The 23953-nt window shown below is 43.2% G+C and overlaps 1 protein-coding gene across 3 annotated transcripts in view; it reads left to right on the plus strand.

Moving 5' to 3' along the window:
- Window positions 1-1034: 1034 nt before the first annotated feature.
- Window positions 1035-23953, plus strand: part of lrp8 (low density lipoprotein receptor-related protein 8, apolipoprotein e receptor) — a 229001-nt gene continuing 206082 nt past the window's right edge. For all 3 annotated transcript variants that reach the window (XM_079575575.1, XM_079575573.1, XM_079575574.1), the window contains exons 1-2: window positions 1035-1345; window positions 2531-2656. In XM_079575575.1, the coding sequence (XP_079431701.1) occupies window positions 1279-1345; window positions 2531-2656 (193 nt within the window). In that variant the 5' untranslated portion in view covers window positions 1035-1278. The remainder of the gene's footprint in view (window positions 1346-2530; window positions 2657-23953) is intronic.

A 23953-nucleotide genomic window follows, 5' to 3' on the forward strand; every position in this document is an offset into this window, starting at 1 on the left:
TACTGACTAAAACATGCTCCTATTGACCAGCTCGACACAGAAAAACACTATTACTGCAGGGAATAATCAAAGAATGGGCTTGGATGAGGACCCAGCCTATTTTAAACTCTAATTCTACTGACACATCTCCACGGAGACGAGCTGGAGACGCACCCGCTCCCAGTAAAGTTACAGTCATGTCTTAGGAGAGCTGGGCAAAAACAGATGTTTGTTTGTACATTTATGAGGTCATTTTTCAACGATGAGTGATGTATCACAAAATAAATGCTAGTATTTCAATTTTATTTATAAGCAAAATTCTACGCGGCGTGCCTTTAAGAAGTAGCCTGGACGGTCTGCGATCTTGGCCCGTCTGCTGAGGGATCCTTCGGCCCTGGGTCTCTATAGCCTGTCCGTCCATGGGAGTGGATCTCTCCTTCTGTGGTTTTCCCCAAGGATTCTCTTTTCTCCCGCCGGGTTTTTGAGTTTTTCCTTGCCGTGCTGGAGAGTCTAAGGACGGGGGACGCCCACACCGCTCGTCGCTACCTCCTATTGGACATTATATTTGCCTGGATTCACCTGAACTTTTAATTGTCATATTTATTGCTCTGTTTTATTGCCTTAATGTTCGGTGCAGCCCTGTGAGGCGACTTCTGTTGTGATGTTGGGCTATACAAAACCATTACACTTGAAACTTAGCCTGCTGTTTTGCAACCAATAAAATGTTTAATGATTACATGGAAAACTCACAAAGGTCTAGCCACAAATGTCTGCTTTCACAGTAATTATGGCCCACTGAAACACATTTGTTTTCCCCTAAGCTATTTTACCTCTACTAGTAGGCTGTACAAAGTGAGGTGAAGAGGATTCTCTCATGTGAAACTCGGCTTAGGCAACTCTCACGTGATTTTAGAAGCGCGCGTAAAAGTTATTTGCATGAAGCTTCCTCTCAGCATGACTCAGCATCACACCCTCAACACTCAGGACGAACCTTTCCCTTCACTTTCCCCCTCCTGTAACCCGCTGCCGCTCCTCCATCCCCTCGCCGGTGCCACACTCGCTCCCGCTCCGTGCGCACTCGCAGCCCGCCCCTCGGCGTCACCGATTCAAAGTGGAGCCGAGGCAGATCCGGAGCGGCCACAGCGTTCAGTCAGTACAGCGGCTGCAGCTCAGAGCGAAGGTGGGGGGAAACGATCGCACGCGCTTACACTGACACACGCAGCACTGGTGGTGACCGGGGGGGGACCCTTCACTCGCTCGCAACCCTTCGCATGACCGCTCGCCGGATCGGATCTAACCATGTGGACTGAAGTCGGGAAGCTGGTTCTCGTGCATTTGTTTCTCGCGGAGCTCCATTGCGCTAAAGGTAAGCCGCGCACATTCTCCCCAAACCACATTTGCATCATCGCCCGTGGGTAAACGTCCCCCCCACACCCTCCTCCCTGCATCCACAGTCTTTGTCAGCGTCTGTTTATACCGAAAAACCCCGACGCACCCTTTATCTCGTTCTGTCGGTCACTTCTTCTATGAACGCGATGAGCGGTGCCAATACGCGTGACAATTCGCGGAAGAAAAAAAGGTTGCGTATCTCGCCAACACGTGTCCTAAAAAAGCAGTACGCTGGTGTCTCGTCGCGGGCTAGTGATGTGTTTACAAAGTGCAAACCGCTGCCTTGGAGGAGCGCACAATTAAAAGCTCCAGTGGTGTGCGTAAGGGAGTTGTGATCGCGGTGAATGGGCACGGGTCAAACGTGGAAGGCGCGCACGGTCAAAGCCGGGGCAGCCTTCAGATTCTGCACATAAGCAATCAATCATATGTGCGGGTTTGTGAAAGCAATAGGCACGTATGGGTGAGTGTTACAAAGAGGGAAGAAAGAAAAAGCAGTCCACGGGGAGGATGGACTATTGGGAGCCACATCATAGGGATCTCAAAGAGTAAAAAGATGATTTCTAGATGATTTGTAGGGGTGTTTGAGATGTAAGGAAGCGGGAGTGTTATGGTTATGCTCACCCAAATGCCCTTTTCAGCCAGCTTTAGAGCTATGTGATTGTTGACTCTGCACATATCCTGTTCCAAAGTTGACAGAGCTTCTTGTTATCCTACTCACTGTTGTAGTACATCCCACGTGGAGTGCATTCCCTCCTTTGATACACTATAGAAGAAGAAGAAGCGCTTTTACATGAGACAATTGTACATTCTCTCCATGGTGGTGGTAAACTACGTTTGTAGCTTCACTTTCCCCTGGGGGAGACTGACAGAAGCGCTTTCGCGACTGCACACGTCTGCGCCAAAGGTCCCTCTGACCACCACCATACATCCACTCACACACTCATTCACCCTGGCCTGTTGTGCATGTTTTTAGTGGTAGGGGAAACCGGAGCACCCGGAGGAAACCTACGCAGACACGGGGAGAACATGCAAACTCCACACACCGCCCTATATATGGGTGCATGTTGAGGAAAGTTGTACATACATATATATATATACAGTATCATTCTTAAGTTTGTTGTTTTGGGGTGGGGGTCATCTGTTGTTGTTTTTTTCTTACCAGGGACTCATGTGGAATCGGAGTGCGAGACGGGGCAGTTCCAGTGCAACAACGGACGCTGCATCCCGACCCTGTGGAGGTGTGATGATGACGACGACTGCTCGGACAATAGCGACGAAGAAAACTGTCGTAAGTACATTGTAGCGACTTGCCGCCCGTGGGTGCTCGCTGTTTCGCTTAAAGTTTGAAGTCTGTCGTGAATTGTGATAGCCAGGCGGGTAGAGCTTCTCCGAGGAGGGCAGATCTTGTCGGGGGTGTTCCTGGTCTGAGGCGGTCACTGTCAAAAGTGCAGATCACTATCAGAAATGGTCCGTGGATGTTCGGAGTAGGGGGAGCAAAGGTTTCAGATATTGCAATGATGCTGAATTAATTCTTAAACCAATATCTAAACTTGACTGTCATTTGAGAAAGGGTTATGCCGGCAAGCAAATAGGAAAATAGACCAGTATTCATATGTTAAAGTGGTAACATTCAAGAAACTAGCTGTGCAAAATGTTTACATATATGGAGATGGTAAAGCCTGACATGCTTGACTTCTGTATCAATGTGGGCGCCTTATGTTTATACCCGTCAAATCGAAATGGGTGCAATTCTTTGACCATGTTCTGATACAAATGCCTCACATCACGCCGGGGAAATGGCGTTGTGCAGTTTTGCTCCTAAAGCCTTTGCTGTACACGTGTGAATGAAGTTGCAGTAGTTGACAGTTGGTCATTATGTTATGCCTGATCAGCCTGATGCGTTCACGGGGGGGAAAAAAAGGGATGAATACAGGAAGTCCATTTCATAGCTACTTTTGAGCGAATGACATTATCCTTGTGGCGTAAGCTGATTTGCCCCGGGAACCCGCTGGAATCTGTATGTCAGTTGTTAATCTGCAGACGCTGGCGCATGAACCGCTGATCCCGGATTGGTGGTGGGGTCACATGGCTGAGGGAATTTCAGTCGTTTTCGCTCGTTTCATCGGCGATGCAAAAACCTGTGGGGGAGGGGGGGAGCTATGACCGCCCGGGGTCACGGCGGGTCTATTTCATAATGTTATGATTATTAGCCTGATCCGGCTGCGACCCAATGGAAATAATGGCTGCTTTGTAACGGGCGAGGTGCCTGCCCTTCTCAACTATTTTTGTTTTAGTAATATGGTGCATTTACTCTGCTTGTGTTCTTGATTTTAGTCCATGAAGTTGGGGTTATGGCAACTTGAAGTATCTGTTAGTTTATTACTATTGAAAATGTAATTGTCTTGTGGGCACTTAGCAAGTTACACAATCTATGATGATTTTCTAGATACAGTATAATGTCCTTCTTCTCCTTTTATTTAATCATTAATATTCATGCATAGTCAACATAGTCTGGATGCCTGTTGTCGTCCCGCTTAGTTTATTTTATGACAGTGTTATAAATTACAACTGCATCATTATTCGCAGGGTTCTATTATGTACTATGTAGCACTGACTCATACGAAGAATATCTCAAGAACTGCTGCAAATATTTGTTTCTTTCACATTTTCATTTCAGTGAATATTTCTCATTTTCAAACATATCTCATTCACTCTTCATGAGACTCATTCTATGTAATTCTCCATTTGAACGGACGACCAGCTGAGTCATTATCAATGATACGCATTTGTCACGCTCCTAATTGCTTTACTTGATCCATTTCCATGTTCCACAATTCTCTTATAATTCGTGACCGGAGCCGACCGCGCTTTCATCCTCCTCGCACCCGCAAATATCTGGGGACTTCCCCGTGCGCCCGCCCTGACATTTACAAGCGCGTGGCATTGACCGGAGAGACTGATGGAGATTATTGGACGTTTAGCGTGCGCTGTGTGATTGAGGCGGAATGAGAGTTTAATGAGCTCTTTCTGAGCTGGGAGCAGGTGTGGCGGGCTTTGTTGTTCAGAAGGCAGCGAAAAGGCTTCTTTAAGTTACAACGCAGTGGTGTTGCCATACATTAACTTTAATATATCCAGGCTTGGAACCAGCACAACAAGTTTTTTGTGTGTGTTTGCATTGGACATTAGAAACTTCGTCCTCTGCGCTAACCTTCACCAGTGCCAGTGCAACCACGCGCTGTACATGTGCATCACCCTCAAGGCTATCGAGGTGCGCGTACGTCCTTTTGAATGTACCCGAGTGGAAGTCATGATAGAATTCTTGACTATGCTGCTAAGTTATTACAGGTCAAACCTCTCCTGAATTCAAATGGCACAGGTGAGAGTGGATAGCGGGTGGATTTTTCCCTTTCCCTGACTCTATCTCGCCCGGTCTTGGTTTGCTTTGCTCCTTAATAGCCGGTTTCTGTGAGTATATCTCCGCTACAGCTCTGTTATTTCCTCTGCCCTCCGGTTCCGCCTTTATCTCCCCCCTCCTCTCTCTCTCTCCTCTCGCTGCGCCTGCGACTCACCTCTCCGTCTCCCTCCTTCCTCCCTGTCTTGCGCTTTCAGCTCTTTAGCCCTGAGCCTTTGTTGGATCTTAGCTACTTGTGGTCCTAAGGGGTCTGTCTCACATCCTCTTGCATTGTACCAACTACCGACCTCCGAGGGGCTTTACTTCTCACGTTTTAGAACATTTTTTAAAGTCCGGTGGCATCCGGTCAGTGATAAATACAACTGCGTGACTGTGGATGCCAAAGTGATGCTCAGTGATGGGCAGGAGGCCAAATTTCCCACACATGCCAGCATCGCGTTTGAGCCCCCTCTACAGGACTTGGCTTTGGACCATCACAAAGGGAGGGAGAGATGGATTGAGAGGTCTGTGATGTGAAAAGCAATACAGGCCGTGGCAGTGTCACATGTGCAGTGGTTTCAAAATGTTTTCAGCTACAATGAGAATCACAGAGCATGACGGCGTATGCGGGGTGTTCTGAGTCAACATACAAATGCTAACATAATAACCAGGTCAAGGGCAGAGTTGTTAGATCAAGCAACAAATGGTGCCCAGCTGTGGAGCTGTGCGGGACACAGGACGTAAACCTGTAGATTCTGCAGTTAAGCAAATGTTGACAGCAGGAAGGACCCAATCATATACCTGCAAGAACAACAGAGATACAGCAAATGTAGTTGTAAAACAGACCTGGTCACACTGTCACTGACATCACAGTGCAGCTGAAGAAGCTCGTAAACTTAATGTTAGTGCTTAAGATAAGATTGTCATAACAATTCCCCTCTGTTGATATTCATGATGAAGCTTGTTTGATTTTTATTGCATAAACAGTTACGTCACAAACAACCAAATATGAGAAATATACAAAAATCAACACACACAAAAAAATCATGCCCCTAGAGGCCATAAGCGCCACTGCAGGTGCCGTAGCATTTTAAGTTTTTTTAACTCATTAATTGTCCATGAGAGTAAATACTACACTGACAGAAAAAGCAAAGTGAGAGAGGGATATTGTACATCCAATAACGCAATGGAGATTATTTTTTTCTCTCAAACTTGGCTGTAAATACTGTTTAAATGGCGTTAGCCCGTAGGTAGCTTTGCCCGTTAGCCTGTTAGCTTCTTCTTCGTGATTCCATTAGTGTGTATTGCGCCTCCGACCTGTAGGCAGCGAAGTTGCAATTGCGGTTTTCTGGCCAGAGACACTAGGGGGAGATAAAAGCCCAATAATCCCAATAACCCCTATAATCCCATTAACAATTGTATAATCCCCAGAGGGACCACAAAAAGGATTTATTAAGGTAAACAAGTTACTGAGTGCTCCTTTAGCCTTTTGTCTAAAGATTTCTCGATTTTTAAGTATTTTGCCGGGTGTAAATTATATCGTGAAATATATTGTTTTTGTGATATTTCTTTTTCACACCGTGATATCATTTTTTGGCCATATCGCCCTGCCCTCGGTGAAGTGTCTTGCCCAAGGACACGACAGTGTAAGCCTGTGGGATTCAAACCGCCGACCCCCCGATCAATAGGCTGCTGCGATGTCCTTGCATCCTAGAAAAAAGTCATAAATGAATTTGCTTGTTCTTGTGACCTTATTTTAAGTTCCACTGAAGCTCAAGATTATTAAAAAAATTGTTTATAAAGTAAGAATGTTGGCACTTTTAGCTCATCATGCCGCCATGCCGTCCAGTCGCTTTATTTGTCAGATTGGCTTGTATCTTCTGCGCCGGCTCTTCCTCCTCCCTCCTCTGCCTCATTCTCAACATGTCTCTCAGAAGATTGGGAGCTTGTTGCCCTGGGAAACGGTTGTAAAGTGTCAATGCTGTTTTTCCCCTGCATGTGTGTGCTGCTCTGTCTTACAATGCAACATACAATCATTCCAATGTGATGTACACGGAAACACTCCACCTCTGCATGTCTCTGTATGACCTATATAACGCTAACAAGGATGATTATAATGTATGTTTCAGTGCTTTCCACGCCTCAATTCTGTTCATGCCATTTTCAATGAAGCTTCCTGTGAGCAATAATAATGGGACCTTGCTGTAGAGATTGACACAAACATTTAATACCTGCATGTGAACTTTTATGGACAAAATCTGCTATACATGTGGCGAGCAGGTGCATCCATTGTTACATTAGTCTAAATTGTATAAAAAGTAAAGAAAAGAACGGAAGGTCACTCTTTTTAACTGTCTGCATTCAAAAAGTAAGTAATTTGAACGTTTGCGAATCGGTTTGCTGTTATACAGTGCAAACATGAGAACAAGTCTATGCCAAACAAAGACTTGTGTGTGGCATTGTGCCTTAGCAGGACAATAGGTCCGGGCAGGTCTGGAGAGGAGAGCGTCTTCTCTATGGCTTCCCATAGAGGACACATCACAACTAATTTCACGCCACCAATGCTAAAGTCTGAAGGCTACACACACACACTTATACCAGAGTGTAATAACAAGGCACAGAGAGAGGCTCCAGGCATACGAGGCAATGAAAAAAAAAAAAACACATTTTGGTCACCTGCTGTCCTCATGCACAGTGTTTCCCTGCGCTCCATATGGAGTTGGATTGGGGGCATCTTTTAATGGCAGGAGGAGGGGGTCAAGAGGACCGCTGACCTAATCATTTGTACACCAGAGCCAACAGCCAATGGCGCCGAGGAAGATTTGGACTAAGGGCCAAGTCTTCCATTGATCATGGTCATGGCCAGCTTCTGCAGAATCTGAGTTGGCATATTTCTCTGTTTGGCTTCATCGAACAAGCAGAGGAGCGGAGTGAATAAGGTCAACATCTAGTGTTGGGCGAGACGCTAAGGATCTTTTGAGAGACTAGGACTGGACTCGCCAACAGTCAATGGATTTTAGGATAACTTTGTCCAACCTCCATCGCGTAACACATCTCTCAAGGTTCTTGGCTTTTAAACGAGGCATGTGCACTGGCCATTTTATACTGGGATCAAGTCTCCGCCACTTAAACTCAAAATTAGCTTTAAAACAGTGGGATCTCAACTGCATCTCTCTCTCTTATCAACCTTTGTGTCAATGTGTCTTCGTATTTCACAAACGCACGGCAACACACGAGACGGGCATGTCATCATCATCTTACAAAAGAAAAATCGTTGGGGGGTTGGTGTTGTCTGCAGTCATAAAATAGCCCATTGTGGCTTGACACATTGTTTTGGCAAGAACTTTAAAATGCTGTTTCTTGTTGGGTTCTGGTATTTACTACATGTTAGCCTCAAAAATGGCTGTTATTCTTTTGAAGATGGCCGTTTCACTGCAGTTGTAAGTAATTGGCACGTTTTTGAATCCAGGCAGTATTCTTCTAAGCTTTGAATGTTCTAACGCTTGCCTGTTATATTCCTGCTGCAGTGCTTAGTTAAATCAATACTCTTGCATGGAAATAGACTCCAACAAAATTTGGGGTTGATCCACTTTTAAAGCGCTCCATTTTAATTGGTATGTGGGTGACATTAAGCTAGAATGTCACCTCCATAATTAATACATCAACACTAATCTACAGCAAAAGTTTCAAATGAATATCTCTAAATTCCCTTTTCACCTGCAGTGTCTCGCCTTTCGGCTTCATCTGCACTTGGTAGTTTAAAGAAGAACTAAGTAACTTGTTTCTTTCCCTCTGGGGGTAATACAAGTGTTGATGGGGTGATTGGGGGGTCTTTCATCTCCCACTGGTGTCTCTGGCCAGAAAACCACAATTGCAACTGTCCTGCCTCCGGGTCAGAGCAACCAATATACACTAATGGAATCTCGAGGAAGAAGCGAGCAGGCTAATGGGCAAAGCTAGCTGCGGGCTATTTACAGCTTGAGTGAAAAAAAAAAATCTCCATTGTGTAATTGCATGTACAGTATCCCTCTCTCCCTTTGTCTTTTCTGTCGGCGTAGTATTTACTCTCACGGACAAGTAATGAGTATGAAACTGCAACATGCTGCGACACCTGCAGTGGCGCTTACGGCCTCTAGGGGCATGAGTTGCTAAGTTCTGCTTTAAGTGCTGCACATTACATGTCTCCAAGAAACTTCTTCAACACTAATGATCTTTGTTTGAAGTCGAGACGCGAGCCACACGTGACTTCCAAGTCGATCCTCAGGAGGCGCTGCTCTTCCCGTTATGTATCTATCGAGTTTGTAACGGTGTCTTGTCAAAAATAAAACATCCCGACAGGAGCAAAGAATAGTGAATTCTTTAATACGTCCTTGCTCATCAGGTGTTTTTTTTGTCTTGAAGCTAATGGCAAATAGATCAAAATTTACCAAGATTTTGAATGAACTGCTCAAAAAATCTTCAGTATGATAACTTTTTAGTCGTTTAAAGGGATATTTCAGGATTTTTAACGTAGGGCCTCATTTCATAGTTATCGACGCTAGGCAGGTGCTAGGCTAGCGCATTTTCTATGTTATCAGCTAGCCTGCATTAAAAACAGTCTGACCCGCTCCACAGAGCACCTGACGCAAATCACTTATAACGCCAGACTAACCATATAAAAGTCTGTGTCAATAGAATGATTTTTGAAATATCACTGACCTTGCATCACATGAATTGTTGCATTTTGAGGGACTATTTTCTAGCAGATCACTCCACCGCTGCGTAGCTTATACAACCACGAAGCTGACGCTGCTCAAATATAAGTTTTTAAAATGGTTCAAATGATTCCATCGACACAGATGTTTATATCATAAGTCTGCCGTTAAAGGTGATTTGCCTCCGGTGCACTGTGGAGCGGGTCAGACTGTTTTTAATGCAGGCTAATGCACTAGCTTTGCACCACAAAACTCTTCAAATACAAAGACTGCATGAATTATAAAATTAAAAAATCTACAGAAATCAACAACACTCCGGATAACTAGGAAATGAGGCCCAAAAATCCTGAAATATCCCTTTAATGTTTCAGCCTATTGAACCGCAATGTAGTCGGCCTGCTGTCAAACAAAGGTCTTTAGTGCTGATGAACCTGAGAGGCGAAACGACGGCTTAATTTCAATTGTTATTTTCTTACAAACTAATTCAAAACCTTCAATAATTTGTGAATATAAAAATGCTGCAGCTGTCAACTGGCCACTAATGCACTGCACATCTCCGGCACCATGGGGCTGCCAGCTGGCTCACTTCCCTAAAAAACTTAACGTCATTATTCGGATAGTGGATGTAATCGAGTCGACAATTTGTCCCTGGCGTCCTGCTGACCTGACAGATGACAAGCCCAGAATGCGCTTTCACCTTTTTATTCTTTGAGCCTAACAATACCTGGTGTGTGTGGCCCGATGGGTGTGGGACACAACAGTGCGAAGCAGCTCGGAGGTAATTTTAGCGGAGGTCGCTGCTGGCCCCGGGCAGTTCACCTCAAGTCCATTCCTCTTGTTCCGAGTTGTGAACTGGCAACCTATCCGTCCTTAGTTTCAGTTTCCTTTCTGTAACTATTTTGGTCTTTGACTTTGTCTCAGTGTGTTGACATGAGGCATAGCTGCAGGTACAGTAGGTATTTCAAGAGTATATGACACATTTTCTGACCAAATATTATGACCAATCATCAGAGTCAAATACTCAATTAAGGCCACTGTTGCAAAAACAGATCTTGAGTAGTGTTTTATTTAATTTGCACATGTTTTTCAGTGATTCTGCATATTCTGTTCATCTCCCTCACTTCAATGCTGCTCTGATATTCTTCACACAGAAATTTCCATTTCTCTGAATCTTAAAGTGCAGAGTACTAGGCGCTTAAACTTGACCCGATCCTGTCCATGGCCAAACTCTCTTCCATGCATGTTTGCCGCTGTATGTAACAAAGCATGATAAAGCACCTTTAATGCTACTGATATATGTTCTATATGCATGTTGATTTCAATATTTTTATCAAGAGTTTTATGTATCTCTTTTGTCTGCTTTTGTGGCGACATAAAGCATATATTCTGTGTGTTGCAAGCACAGAACAGGGTTTCTCTCATCTCTGGAAGTGCAGTGGAGATAGTACCGTGATAGTGTCCTTGCTGTAATCTAACTAATGTGGCTCTCAGTGGGTGAGAAGTTCTTTAGAGCACAGTGCTATCCTTTTGAAAGTATCACTTTGACTTTACTTACAGTTTATTTCCTGTATTCTTTGTGTGTTCTTTTTCAGCACCTGCTGGGGTGGATTTACATTGGGGAGTAACAAAAAAGTTGAAAACACTCATTTATGAACACTAGTGGTCTTGATGCTTTGCAAAGAAAAAATGCTTCATGGGATTATGTCACAGTAAACATGTTTTTTGAGTCAAGATCAGCAACTATGAGGTGCTCCGCGACAGTTTCTTAGCAAAGTGAAAAACGTGCCGACATCCTATTGCTCAGCATCGAAACCACGAAAACCACTAAGCCTTAAAACTGGCTGCGGTATCTTGACTTCTCCAAAAAATGTGGCCAGCCCACAAGAGGCTGCTATTTTCGAGATATTCAGACCCAGTTGTCTCCTTGGCAACCCACTGTGGCCCTTGCCAAAGTCACCTTTTTAAGTTTGCCTATTTTTGCCTCTTCACAGTCACTAATGGCCTGGCAGCATTGGGTTTGCAACTGAGCCCCAAATTTAACCAATGATCGCCTTTAGGTATGAAATAGCGATATTCAATTACTCTCTTGAATATTGCGATAACGATATTAAGATCATTTACTAGCTTCACATTAGATTTGTGATGTCAAAACAAGATTGAACAATAAATAAATAAAGGAATGAATAGTCTGGGCCCAAACTTGTGCACGTTTTTAAGTTACCACTCATTCAAGTTTAAGGCTGTAGAAGTGGTGTTTAAACTTGCACTTTTCCGGTTGCATTAACACCAGTCATTTTGCAGTTACGCCGCGAGCCTAAACTTTTACCTGCCGCCCTGATGTGCTACTTTACATTGTGCCCCTGCAGTGCTTGCCTTAAAAAAAAGCAAAGATGAAAAGATCCTTACTATTCATTGCATTGTAAAGGAACACAAAGACAGCCCATAACACTTTTCATGCAGCCCACCTACATCCTTCTCAACAACAGAAGCTCGCTCGGCATCTTCTCACTATCCGTCCTCGAGCACCTATTGAGCAAAGCAGGCAGAAAATGGCAAACTTTGTTAACTAACTGCAATTCTGTCTGCCTTACTGCCTTAGTTTGGCCATTTCCTGTGAATTAGCCTTTGTTTTCCTGCTGCAAAGTCAACTCATTGTTCAAAAAGCGCTCTTCTCCAACGCAATCCCATTATTCCCATGCCTTTGCTGAGGTACTATATGCCCCGCTGTTGTTATCCGAGCGCCACAGCTCACTCAACAAAGTATCATGGCATTAATCCCCGACTCAGATTAACCCAATATCTCCATGTGCCACTGGTTTATTATTATTTACATTCGCTGTAATCCTGTTTTGCACCTCTGTCGGCGAGAACACGCAGCCAGCGAGCGGCATATGAAACGACAAACTAATGCTGCTGAATAAAACATGCCGGCTAATACCGCCGCGCCGGGCTGACACAGAGATGTAGGGCCAAGGAGGCAAGTGTCAGAAGTTGTGCAAAAAGTTAACTTTATACTGACAATGTGGTTTGGCTTTGTATTCAATCTTGTATCAGGTTTGTAGGTGTAGCTTTGAGCAGCTTTGTCATTGTGCGGACTCGCATTACCTTGTCGGAATTTCAGTGTCATTTCTTAAGCTTACTGCTGCACAATTATAGCCACATATTTATTATTGCAATACTAGGTAAGAAACCACATTATATTGTTTATTCCCTGTTTGGCTGAGATTGTAATATTTTCTGCAAACACAACATAAAGCCAAATTTTCTTGTATTGAGCTCACTTCTGCTACAAAATATCTGCACTACTCATTTATCACATTTTTCTCCTCTGATTTGGTTTTATGCCACAATAGCATTTTCTAGGTCAAGAATTGCTCGTTTTCTCGGTCTATTGAAAATTCTGCCTTGTTAGATATTCACAGTTCTGGTTTGTTGTGTTTGTTTTTTGTTCATTACTAAACATTTCATGAATTATTCTTTTGGCGTCTGCTGGTACTTTTTTGTCTAATTGGTCACGTTTTCCAAAAACTGAAACTATTCATGCATTTATTTTACCCAACTCTGGAAACCGTTGATTAAGTATTTTGTATATCACACAATACTGAATAGAAAAAAACAAACAATTAGGAATTATTGAATTCGAAATGCGTTTGAGCATAATATTAACAGTATATTGTATTACTCTATTTATTATGATACTGGGGAAAAAGACAGCGTGTTTATTTTGTTTATTAATTCAATTGGCTCAGTTTAAAGTGATAGTCTGGAAGTCTAAATGTGTCACAAATGTTATCAAATGAGCAAAAACAACCACCTGGTCTTGCATTTCGATGTAAAGTAAGATATATATATATATATATATATATATATATATATATATATATATATATATATATATATATGAGAGAGAGGGACAGAGAGAGAGAGAGAGAGAGTTTTTTGCAAAGACCCTCATTCCCGGATCTCATTAACTAATCAAAGTCAAGTGTCCTCCCACGTTAACCAATGAGATGAGCTTTTCCTGTGAACCAGCCTTGTCAGGTCCAATCAGGAGGGAGGGGGAGGAGCTTGATCGTTTACTTTTAATAATTCTGTTCCTGCTCTCCTCATTTTGCGAACTAAGAAGTAAGAAGAGCTTTCTGGTTAAAGGGGGGAGGACTTTGAAACTTACAGACTATCACTTTAAGGCTTAACACATTGTTTTTTCTTACACATATTCATCGTAGTCGGTTTTGTGTTTTAAGCCAAAACTTCAGTTCAACGCTCACATTTTCAACATGTCCAAGAACATTCTTACGTAGCAGACGCGAATGACTAAAATACGTACCTGAACATCTGGGCAGCCTTCGCGATTGACTCATTTGGACGATTCTTATTGCGATTTCGATGCATTTGCGGCTGAGCTTTCTTCCTTGTTCCCGTCCCTTTCTCACACTCCCACATGTAGCACATTTCTCTTACCTCTCCGTCAGCTGTTTGTGTAGATTACACACAAACCCACGTCCCTCACTGCACTGTCTTTAAGCCTGTTACCTTGAGGGGATTTTCTTGTCATTTGTTACATGAGGAAAGATGAAAAGTGGTAGCGGCGCTGGGGTGGGGTGGGGGGGCTAGTCTTTGATGATATAGCTATTTCCCAGTAATTCTCCTTATCAACAGAGCGGTTACCTCATATACACAGGCTATAAATAATACCTCTACATATTCACACCGCCGGATGACAACTGCTGACGTTGTGTGAAGGGGAATGCTGGGGAATTAGAGCTTTGAAAGAGAGAAGGAAGTTAGTCTTTGTTATGAAGGTTTTGATCAAGGTTATGGTCACTTTTCGACAGAGCCGTGGGAAGATATTTTAGTTAGGGGGCGCTGAGGGACAAGATTTACCCCCAAAATACTTTTTCTGTGTATAAATCCTATTTATTAACCTCTTAACTCCCGTCTGAACCGAGAGCATTTTCTCCAGTTCAGCTTTACCATTTGGCCTCATTTGAAAGACCTATAAAGCTAAATGGATCTTTTTCCTCACATCAGATTTTTTTTCATCATTTTTTTTTTTTGGGCAGTCATCTCATTTTTGTCAGTTTTTCGTGACTTTTTTGTCAAATTCTTATCACTTTTTTGTCAAATTTTTCTCACTTTTTTGTCAAATTCTTGTCACTTTTTCGTCCTTTTTTCCCGCAATTTTTCGTCAAATTTTCTCACTTTTTTGTCAAATTTTTGTCCATTTTTGTCATTTTTTGGAAAATTTTTGTCACTTTTTCGTCAATGTTTTCTCACTTTTTTTCACATTTTCATCCTTGTTTTCGTCTCAGTTTTGTTGCTATTTTCACACCTTTTTTCCAGAAGCTTTTGGACCGGGGTAAAGCCAAACTGGAGATAATGTGCTCGGTTCTGGTGGGAGTTAAGGGGTAAATATTGCCTGCAGTTCACAAACTATCCACCAGGGGGTGCTGCAGCGCCCTCAGCACCCTGGGTTCCCATGGCCTTGCTTTTCGATCTTTGCTTCCAGCATGCAGTTTGTAACATAGCGCAAGATTAATCAAATAATTTATCCACAAACGTATCTTCCTTGGCTGAGGCAATCATGTAATGTTGATAAGCGTCATGGAAATAATGACAGTTGTGATATTTCGATGACATTTGGTAACAATGAATATTAAATTGCTTGTTGGTTTTTTATCATTTTCTGTCATCATTGACCACCTTTTATCTCCAGTTGAGTGATCAGGATGTGATGCAAAAGGAAACATTTGAAAGGAGCTAAAACGTGCTAAACTAATGGAAGGGTCACTCGCATTTCAGAACACGTTCGTAGAGGTTTAAGATACAGGGTTTTGCGAGAGTTTCTGAAACACAAGCCCTTCAATTTACACAACGGGATATTCAAATAGCAATTTCTGTGATTCCCTTGTGATTCGTCTTGCGGCAGTGGTCTCATGTTTACAGAAATATCCAGTCCATTAGATGAGCTGTAGGGTCTGGGAGGTTAACCATGACCCAATGAAGCAGCGAGGACGAAATGGCCCGGGCTAATAAGAAAACGAGCGGCTTGCACGAACCACCAGAGCGAATGTATGCAAAGTGTTTACTCCTGTCTCAACCACTTAACCACTGCCGTTCTGCCCATGTGGACTTAGCATAGGCGCCTTGACTCATCACAGCGCAGCAGGTGGGAGCGGGGCGGACTTTTGCGTTGACGTTTCTTGACACAAATTGACTTTGCATGACTTTTGTGTACGGCTGCACTACATTCACGAGCTCTATTTAGTCATATCTCGGAAGTACAAGAAATACGGATTCACATTTAAGGCGAGACACTGCAGGTGAATAGGGAAAAAAATGTATATTTACAGATATCAATTTGAAACTGTTGCTGTAGATCACAGGCATTCACAGTCATTTTATCTTTTCATATAAGAACAAGGTGTTTTATGCCTAAAAATGCCCCAAATTTCCCATCTTTTCGGCGCCGAAATCTGAATTATGGATAGAGCGAAATTCAAATTTGTTGTTTCATTTTATTGATGAATGAGTTGCCAAGACTTTCTCAGAGGGGATTTAGGATTTCTTGTTTAGTTTTCAAATAATCTGTTTTTAGTGGAAAATTTTGTAAAAAATTAATTTTCGCCTTATTTTTTGACAAAATTTGAAGTCTTTAGGTCCGACTGACGTGGACATAGTGTCGCCACAATGACAGAAAAATGTGTTTTGAGAAAAAGGCCCCTGAAATTGCATTCTCCCATATAAGTCTATGGGGGAACATTGAATCAGCGCAATATTTAAACATGTTTTTGTGAAGATTCGGTATATTTTCTGTTTCCGGGTGAAAGCTTATATGTTCAGAGACCAATTTGGCCCAAAACCTGAAAACTGAAAAAAAATGAGTTTTGCCTGTAGTGTCTCCCCTTAAATGGGACAAGTTTTAGAATGCCAAAATTTAGAAGAGATTTTTTTTGTTTTGACTGTGGTCTGATTTGGTTTAAATTATGCCTTTTCTGTCCTCATTTTTCTTTCCCATTTCAAAATTTAAATTCCCAATCATGTTCTTGCTGAAATGATCGCGATTTTGTTGAAATTGTCTGCCGCAGCGTTCTGAATCAAATGAGGGGTATTGTAGTCCGAGATTGGTCTCAATGACTTTCCTTTCCTCGCTCAGTTTTCGTAATGGCCTGGCTGAAAAGAACCACAGTGGCCAACTCCCGGCTTTGTGGCTGACATATTCCCACTTAGAACTCCGTGTTGAAAATTAACGAGCCAATTCACTGTGTGTTCATTGAAAGTACATAAGCGAATTCACCACACATACTTTGTCTGTGATTTGCCAAAAACGTCCTTCATCCAAAATGAGCACCGTGCCGAAAAATCTGAAATGAACTGCTCGAATGATGGTGTCACCTGTCGTCTGTCTCACCTGCTGTGACCAGGTGTTGCCACCGCCGAGCTTCGAAAAGATCATCTTCAAAACTGTATTCAACTATACGTCTCTCTCAAGCCTGGCGTTTATTATTTTAGTTTATTTTCTAATTGGCTGGTAGCTTCCACTGATGTTGTCCCTGTGTTTTTTGGCAGGACTTTTTGGCCCCACTTCCACTGACCCAATCCAGGTTTTTCGGTGAGCTCTGATGCTCAATCCGAGACTACATGGCCTGACACAAAGCTATGGCATTGCATTAAATGTATGCGCTTGCTTTTTTTTTAATGAACTTGGCAACAGATGTGTCATGTTTGGCGCTTGTTTTCGCTGTGAAATGCACCACCTCAATATTCCAGTCCAAATGCATCAAAGCGCGGTCTCCGATTCATGGTCTTTCATAATATTTCAGCATGTTTTCCATATTTTTGGTGGTGACACAAAGTAGTTGCAGTTGTTGCGAGTTGCGTCACTTGTCCTCTAGACTTGCGCATAGCCCCGTTTTGATCACAGAAATTACAGGTGGCAAGTAAAGTGCCATTGTCTCTCGGTTGTGCAGGGATCAAATAATCAAGTCTTCTTGAAGGTTAAGAACATGCTTTGTTCTTTCCGGCCCACGCAAACACACAACAAAATGATGTTTCTTGTTCTTTCACAACAAATCCTCCGGGGTGAACAGCACGTCTCTGTTCCCAATAAAAATAAATAAAAACATTAAAAAGAAGTATTTCAGATAAATGAGAAATGTGCCTTTTGGCTTGTTGCATTTGTAATATTCATGAAACAAAGAAGTGAAATGCTAAAAGGGCTATAAAACTACAAATGTTGCCATCTATATTTGAGACGAATCATTATGGAATGAATAAATGAATGTATTAAAGTAGTATGTGCACTGTTCTGTCCCGTGGGTTGAGTTCGGACTTTGATGAATGTCTCTTCCCGCTCTTCACCCCCTTTCACCCTGTGCAGTCCTGTTGAGTAAAGCCATCCGGCCTTTCACTTATACTGAGGCAACATTTTGAACTAAGAATGCATACTATAATCTGAGTGTGTCTTCCTTGTAGAAGACAGCTGCTATATCAACTTGATGCCATATTTTCTGCGAGAGGTGTAAAATGTAGCAAAAATAATGTCACAGCCATCATGTGCTGCTCCTTCTGTCGCCCTGAGTTCAGTCTGGACGCTGTTGGGAGAAATTACACTCCTCCATGCTGATAAAGCCTTGCACTCCGTTGACAGAGCGATGTTTTTGCGGAGAGTAAGTTGCTCGGAGTCTCTTGGAAAGTGCCTTTGATTGCGACCGACCTTCTCTCACCTCTTGTAAAGTCCGCGGGATCAATACGGAGTCCGTGTGAACGAGGACTTTGTCTCGGGCAAAACAGAAACTTTTAATGTAGCTTTGTGGAAACAACTCGCCGAGACACCTGTGGAATTGTGCGCTCTCTTTTTGCTCATAGTCAATAGTCATTTCAAGTGGGTTGAAATGGTCTTATTTTGTTTCATTTCAAGTACTTAACTAGCTGTTTGTTACCGTGTGCAATTAAATCTTTTATTTTTCTACCTCAAAATTGGAAAAAGTCCAAATAACTAATTCTCTATGTTGCATTTCAAGCAACATATTGCCTATTATCCTTTAGCCTATGATTGGCATCCCTTTTCAAATGTTAATTGGACGAGTTGGCCGATGCCACTCTTCCCGACTGCTCATGCCAAGGATGTCCATATTCGCCACAGCTCTTTGTCTTCACTAAAATTGCCGTATTCTTAGCCTTTTCCACTGCGCTTCCATGTCAACTGTCTTCAAGCATTGCAATCAATACATTATAATGCAAAGCGATAGCGATAAACCACTGTTTACGTGCTTCTGATCCACTAACCTTAATTCCTCACATTAGTAGCTCTTCCCCCTTGAGGCCGTATGGAGATGCGTTCCAAGTTAGCAACCTCGGGGCTAATTGATTTGAAAAGAAATGCACGTTTAGCGAATTAAAGCGGCGTGCAACCCTGGGAGAGCGCACGCAGCGGCAATCTGTACAGTCAGACTGTTTTTAACGCGGTCAATGCTTTTTCCTCTCCCATCCCCGTGCGGCCGTGTTGCTTGTTTTTGTGTGGGTGAGGGACGCCGGGCACCTTGGGTAGATAAATCTTTAATCATGTGCTAGCTCTCATGTTTCGTTTAATTGGCCCCGTAAAAAAAAAAATCCATGCAAGAAAATGCGGCCATTGAGCTTTACCAGCGTGTGCGTGGGTGTATGTAGATCTGCTGTGTATGTACTGTATGTAATCCATGGAGCGCAGAGCTGAGGAAACGGAATGACATTAGTGTGCCGCATGTAAGTGACCTAAATCGACAGGATAGGTTTATGATATCATGTTTTTTTTTTAACTATGTTATCTACTCAGCATACATTCATAATTCATTCAGTATTATGCATTCTCATTGTTTCTCTCATGTGTATTCAAAGGAGGATCGTTTCATGACCTGCCCCATTTCTCTCATTCCAGCCCTTAGGTTGTGTTAAATGCAGTATGGCAGAATACAATGGTTAATAATCCAGTGTGAACAAAAAGCTGTTGTCCCAACCCTGGATAAATTAAGAATAAAGGTCAAGAGATCTGTTGAAAACAAGCATAATAGCATAATGCCCATTGAATGAATTTCCTTTCCACCGTCTCCCTGTTTAAATAGCCTTACCTTTTCCTCTCTCCCCAGTGTTTGGGCATCCATCAACCGCTACACAGCTAATCCATGCCAGTCGAGGTCTTCATGTGTGCCAAAGTTGCGGGCGGCGAGTAGAAACTGTAGAGATTTTTTTAGAAAGTGTTAATAAGCTTGGAGCTGGCGGCATGAACCGGCATGTTTGGATCGCTTTTGTTTCAGCCGCCTCTGCATTCGCGCATATCCGAAAATCAATCCAACATCTGTGGCGCTGTGAGAAAGCTTATACTCATTGATTACATTGACGAATGGCGTTGTTTGCCTTACTCAATCATGCAGATGCGATATGATCGGTCGGGTGATTTACGCTGCATGTCGGAGTGCACCGTTTGAGCGATGTCCTCGATGGCTTCCCTGAATTGTAATTTTGTGACACAGATGGCAATATTTCAGATCTTCAGTGGTGGGTTTTGCTTTGAATTTTTTTAAAGACTGGGGCTCAGTTGGTTAGAGCGTTTGTCCATCGGTCCGAGAGTCATCAGTTCAAATACCGGCTCCGACTGATGCACGGTCGTTCGGTCATTTGGCGCGACGCTTCACCCACCGTGGCTATGTAAGAATGTGGTGTGTGAATGTGTCGGTCCACCCCAGGGCTGCAGTAGCTACCGTATTTTCCGGACTATAAATCGCACTTGTTTTCATAGTTTGGCTGGGGGTGCGACTTATACTCATATGCGATGTCAAAATATATTATTTCACATGTTTGTTATTTTGACACTGACAGCTTCGAGAGGGCGCTCGAGGCTTGTGTACCAGTATCTTCTACTCCTGCACCACTGAAAGATAAAAAACAACAACAATCGAGCAACAGAAAAAAAGTGTGGAGTGAGTGAGAAACTTGTGAGGGACTGGTGAAAAGAGGAGGTTACTCTTGCTTGCCTGGCATAAAGCCAGACTGACTTTATTTATGTATTTATAAATACATATAAAAGACAGTTTGGAATTGTTTGATAATAGGACGCAATTTCCAAATTGAGACTCGAGGTGGGGCTAACGATCGCAGTTTGAACAAGAGCGAACCAATCAAACACAAAGCAACTTACACTTTGCGTTTACGTCCTCCGCCATGATTGTTTGTAGTCCACACGCGCAGTCGAGCAAATATTCCAGTGAAAGCCCTCAGAGCAGCTTCTGCTGTGGCTTTAAGGACACGTCCAGCTCATTTAAAACAGAAGAAAAGGCACTGGTATAAGATTGTTGTGTCGCGGCCACCATCTTCACAGTATTGGAGCACTGGTTGATGGGAAATCCTAGTGCGGAAGATGACGCACCGCTAACTCCCGCCTCCCGTGCTCTGATTGGCTCATCTTGGTTTTGCCGGAGTCAGCGAGATTCAAATCGCACAATTCCAGACTGTATCCCCATGTATCTCTAAACAACGAGTTTCCAAATGGGTGAGAGAGAAGCTTGTAAACAGTGCAGGCACGCTTCCATGACAAGGTAGTTGCCAGGGCTGGTGCGACTTATACTCCGGAGCGACTTATATATGTCTTTTTCTCATTATGCATGAAGAAGAATGGTCACACCACCATTTTTCGGCCGGTGCGACTTATACTCCGGAGCGACTTATACATGTCTTTTTCTCATTATGCATGAAGAAGAATGGTCACACCACCATTTTTCGGCCGGTGCGACTTATACTCCAGAGTGACTTATAGTCCGGAATACACTACTTACATTCTGAGCTCACCGTCACAGAGTGGGGAGAGTTAGTGGATGTTACGCTGTAGCGCATTGAGAAGCTTGTCGAAGTAATGAAGTGCAACACAAAGCAAAGCCATTATTATTGTGCAATAGCTTGGGTTTAGCTAATGAAAAAAATTGGGATTATGGATGTTGATTACTTACAGGGTTTGGGGAAGGTAGTTGGCACAAATCCAAATCCGAGGACATACTTGGACTGCGCTGTATCATTCCTCAACAGTATGACCAAGTAGTCAGTGGATGTTGTGAAAGTGCGATTGGAGGATGCAAAGGATGGAGTCAGCTGCAGTAGACCATTCTTGCTATCAACAGAAATGTATTGAAATGTCCTCGAAAATGCGATCACGTTTCTCAAGACCAGAGAAGTTTGCTCTTTCATCTGCACCTATTACAACGCTTTTAAATGCACATATAAATCCACCGATAGCATCAGCCCATTGCTCTGCGTCTGCTGTGGGTTTTTGTCAAAGTGATGAAGAGTCTATAGATTGCCATGCCTTTAATGAGTCTCCCGTTCACTCCCGCTGCACGAGTGTGTGTGTGGCTGCATACGCTTTCGACATGTCCCCATGATGAAGAGCGTTCTGGCCCCCGCGCCTTGCCTTGCGTTCCCAGAGACGTCATTAGTGGTGGTGGAGGGGGGAGACCGTGGCGCCGTTGACCCCGTGGAAGGAGATGGAAGAGACAGACCTCACCTCGGAACCCCCCTCTAATGGACTAGAGGGTTACCGGGAAGGGGGAGGACGTGGCTAGGACTCTATGCCAGAATGATGAAGACGACTGGTGTTATGATCGTAGCAATCGATTGGTAGAGGGGAGTTAGATGATATTATTGTGTGAGATCGAAGAAATCCTTAAGAACAAAACGTGGTCATTTTTAAAAGGATGAGACGACACGGGGGTGACAATAACGCCTCAAAGAAGATGGATGTACTAACTTCTTTACTAAAACCAATTAAATGTTCATTAAGCCCAGGGCAAAGCATGAACTTGGCTCATGATCTGAGAGGATTGCTCTTGACAAGTTTCTTCAATAGCATGGATGGATGTCGGCGCAAAGGAGGAATCTCCTTGAGAACTCGAAAACAAGAATGGAACTCCACAATCCCACCCCCAAAAATGAAGAATCCCAATGTGTCACCAAGATTTTCAGCTTATTTACTTCTTGTCTTTCTTTGTTGACGGCCTCTCCGTAAGTTAATGCATCACCTGGGCGTTCAAATCCCATATTGCATTTGAGAACGCAGAAGCCTGTTTGATAGAAAGTTACATAAAGCCGCCTCGATGCAGCGCGCGAAAACAACGCGACAATCGTCTCCGCTATCGACGAGCTGTCTCCGATCTCCCCACAGTGCCACATGCTGACACTGAAACACCCCGGTGAGCAGCGATTCCCTCGGATTATTCGCCACACTGTGTCTTCTCCACCTTTTGACAGCAATAAATGAACTCCCTCCACATTCACAACCGCAGACAACAGATTGCACGAATGTAACGCACGTAATGCAAAGATCGGCGTTAATAAGTTGACCAACATGCGGAGAGGAGATCGAAGAAAGAGCATAATCTATTCTCTCCCAACTAAGCGCGGAGGCAGGGTAATGAGGAAATGATTAGATTCTTTTGTTTGCTGCGCGGGCTGCTGGAGATCTCCGTTCATCACTCCGCACCGCGCTGCCCCTGGTCACCGGGGGTTGGCTAAATAATATTTATCTCGAGTCAATTGCCTTGAGTTGTGGCTTATGTTTTCTTGCTATGAGTTCAAAAGTGGATACAGTTTGACATCTATCTGGGATTAGATGGTAGAGAAAAATGGTGCTACACAAAGAGGGATGTAGGTAGGGCAAGGAAAAATGAGTTATTGGACACTGTTGTGGAATTTTACAGAACCATTTCAACACACACACACTTGAAAAATACAAAATCAAGACCAAAACAAGCCTGAAATGGAGCACATTTAAAGGAACAGGCCACCGTTTTTACATACTGAGATATGTTCTTACCTGAGCTTAGACCAATTGATAAGTACTTGTCTGGTCTTTGTGCGTGCCAGTGGAAGACCTTGGTCGCTTTTAGCTTCACCCCGTTTGGAGCTATGGGAATATGCCGGGAGAGGCCAAATGCTAACAACATCTTTGGTCTTTTTGTGTGACTGAGGGCACACAGTTCTTCCATACTGTTTTATGTTGTTACCTGAGCTTAGATGAGTTGATACATAACTGTCTGGTCTTTGTGCGTGCCTGCGGAAGAGCAGACAGGTACGCATCAACTCGTCTAAGCTCAGGCAAGAACATATCGCAGTATTTAAAAATGGTGGACTTTTCCTTCAAGAAAACCATGACTAAAATGGAACTTTTGCAGATTATTATGTTATATGCGCTTTTGTTTAAGGCTGTGTTGATAGGGCTAGGCAAATTTAATATATCAATATTTTTGGGGACTTTCTCTCGACACCGATGATGACTGCCCTGAACAGACTACAAAAGGGCAGAAAAAATACTTTCCTCTTTTTCCCACCAATTTCCGGCCAATTTTTTCCCAGATATTTTGCTATATTGCATATTTGATATATTGTAGACAATATATTGCCCACCTCTATGTGTTGGCCAGAAAAATGTAAAATCTCAGATGGAAGATTTCATTGGCTTCTTGCGATATGAATATGG

Source organism: Gobius niger (assembly GCF_951799975.1).
Source record: "Gobius niger genome assembly, chromosome: 17".
Classification (NCBI taxonomy): Eukaryota; Metazoa; Chordata; class Actinopteri; order Gobiiformes; family Gobiidae; genus Gobius; species Gobius niger.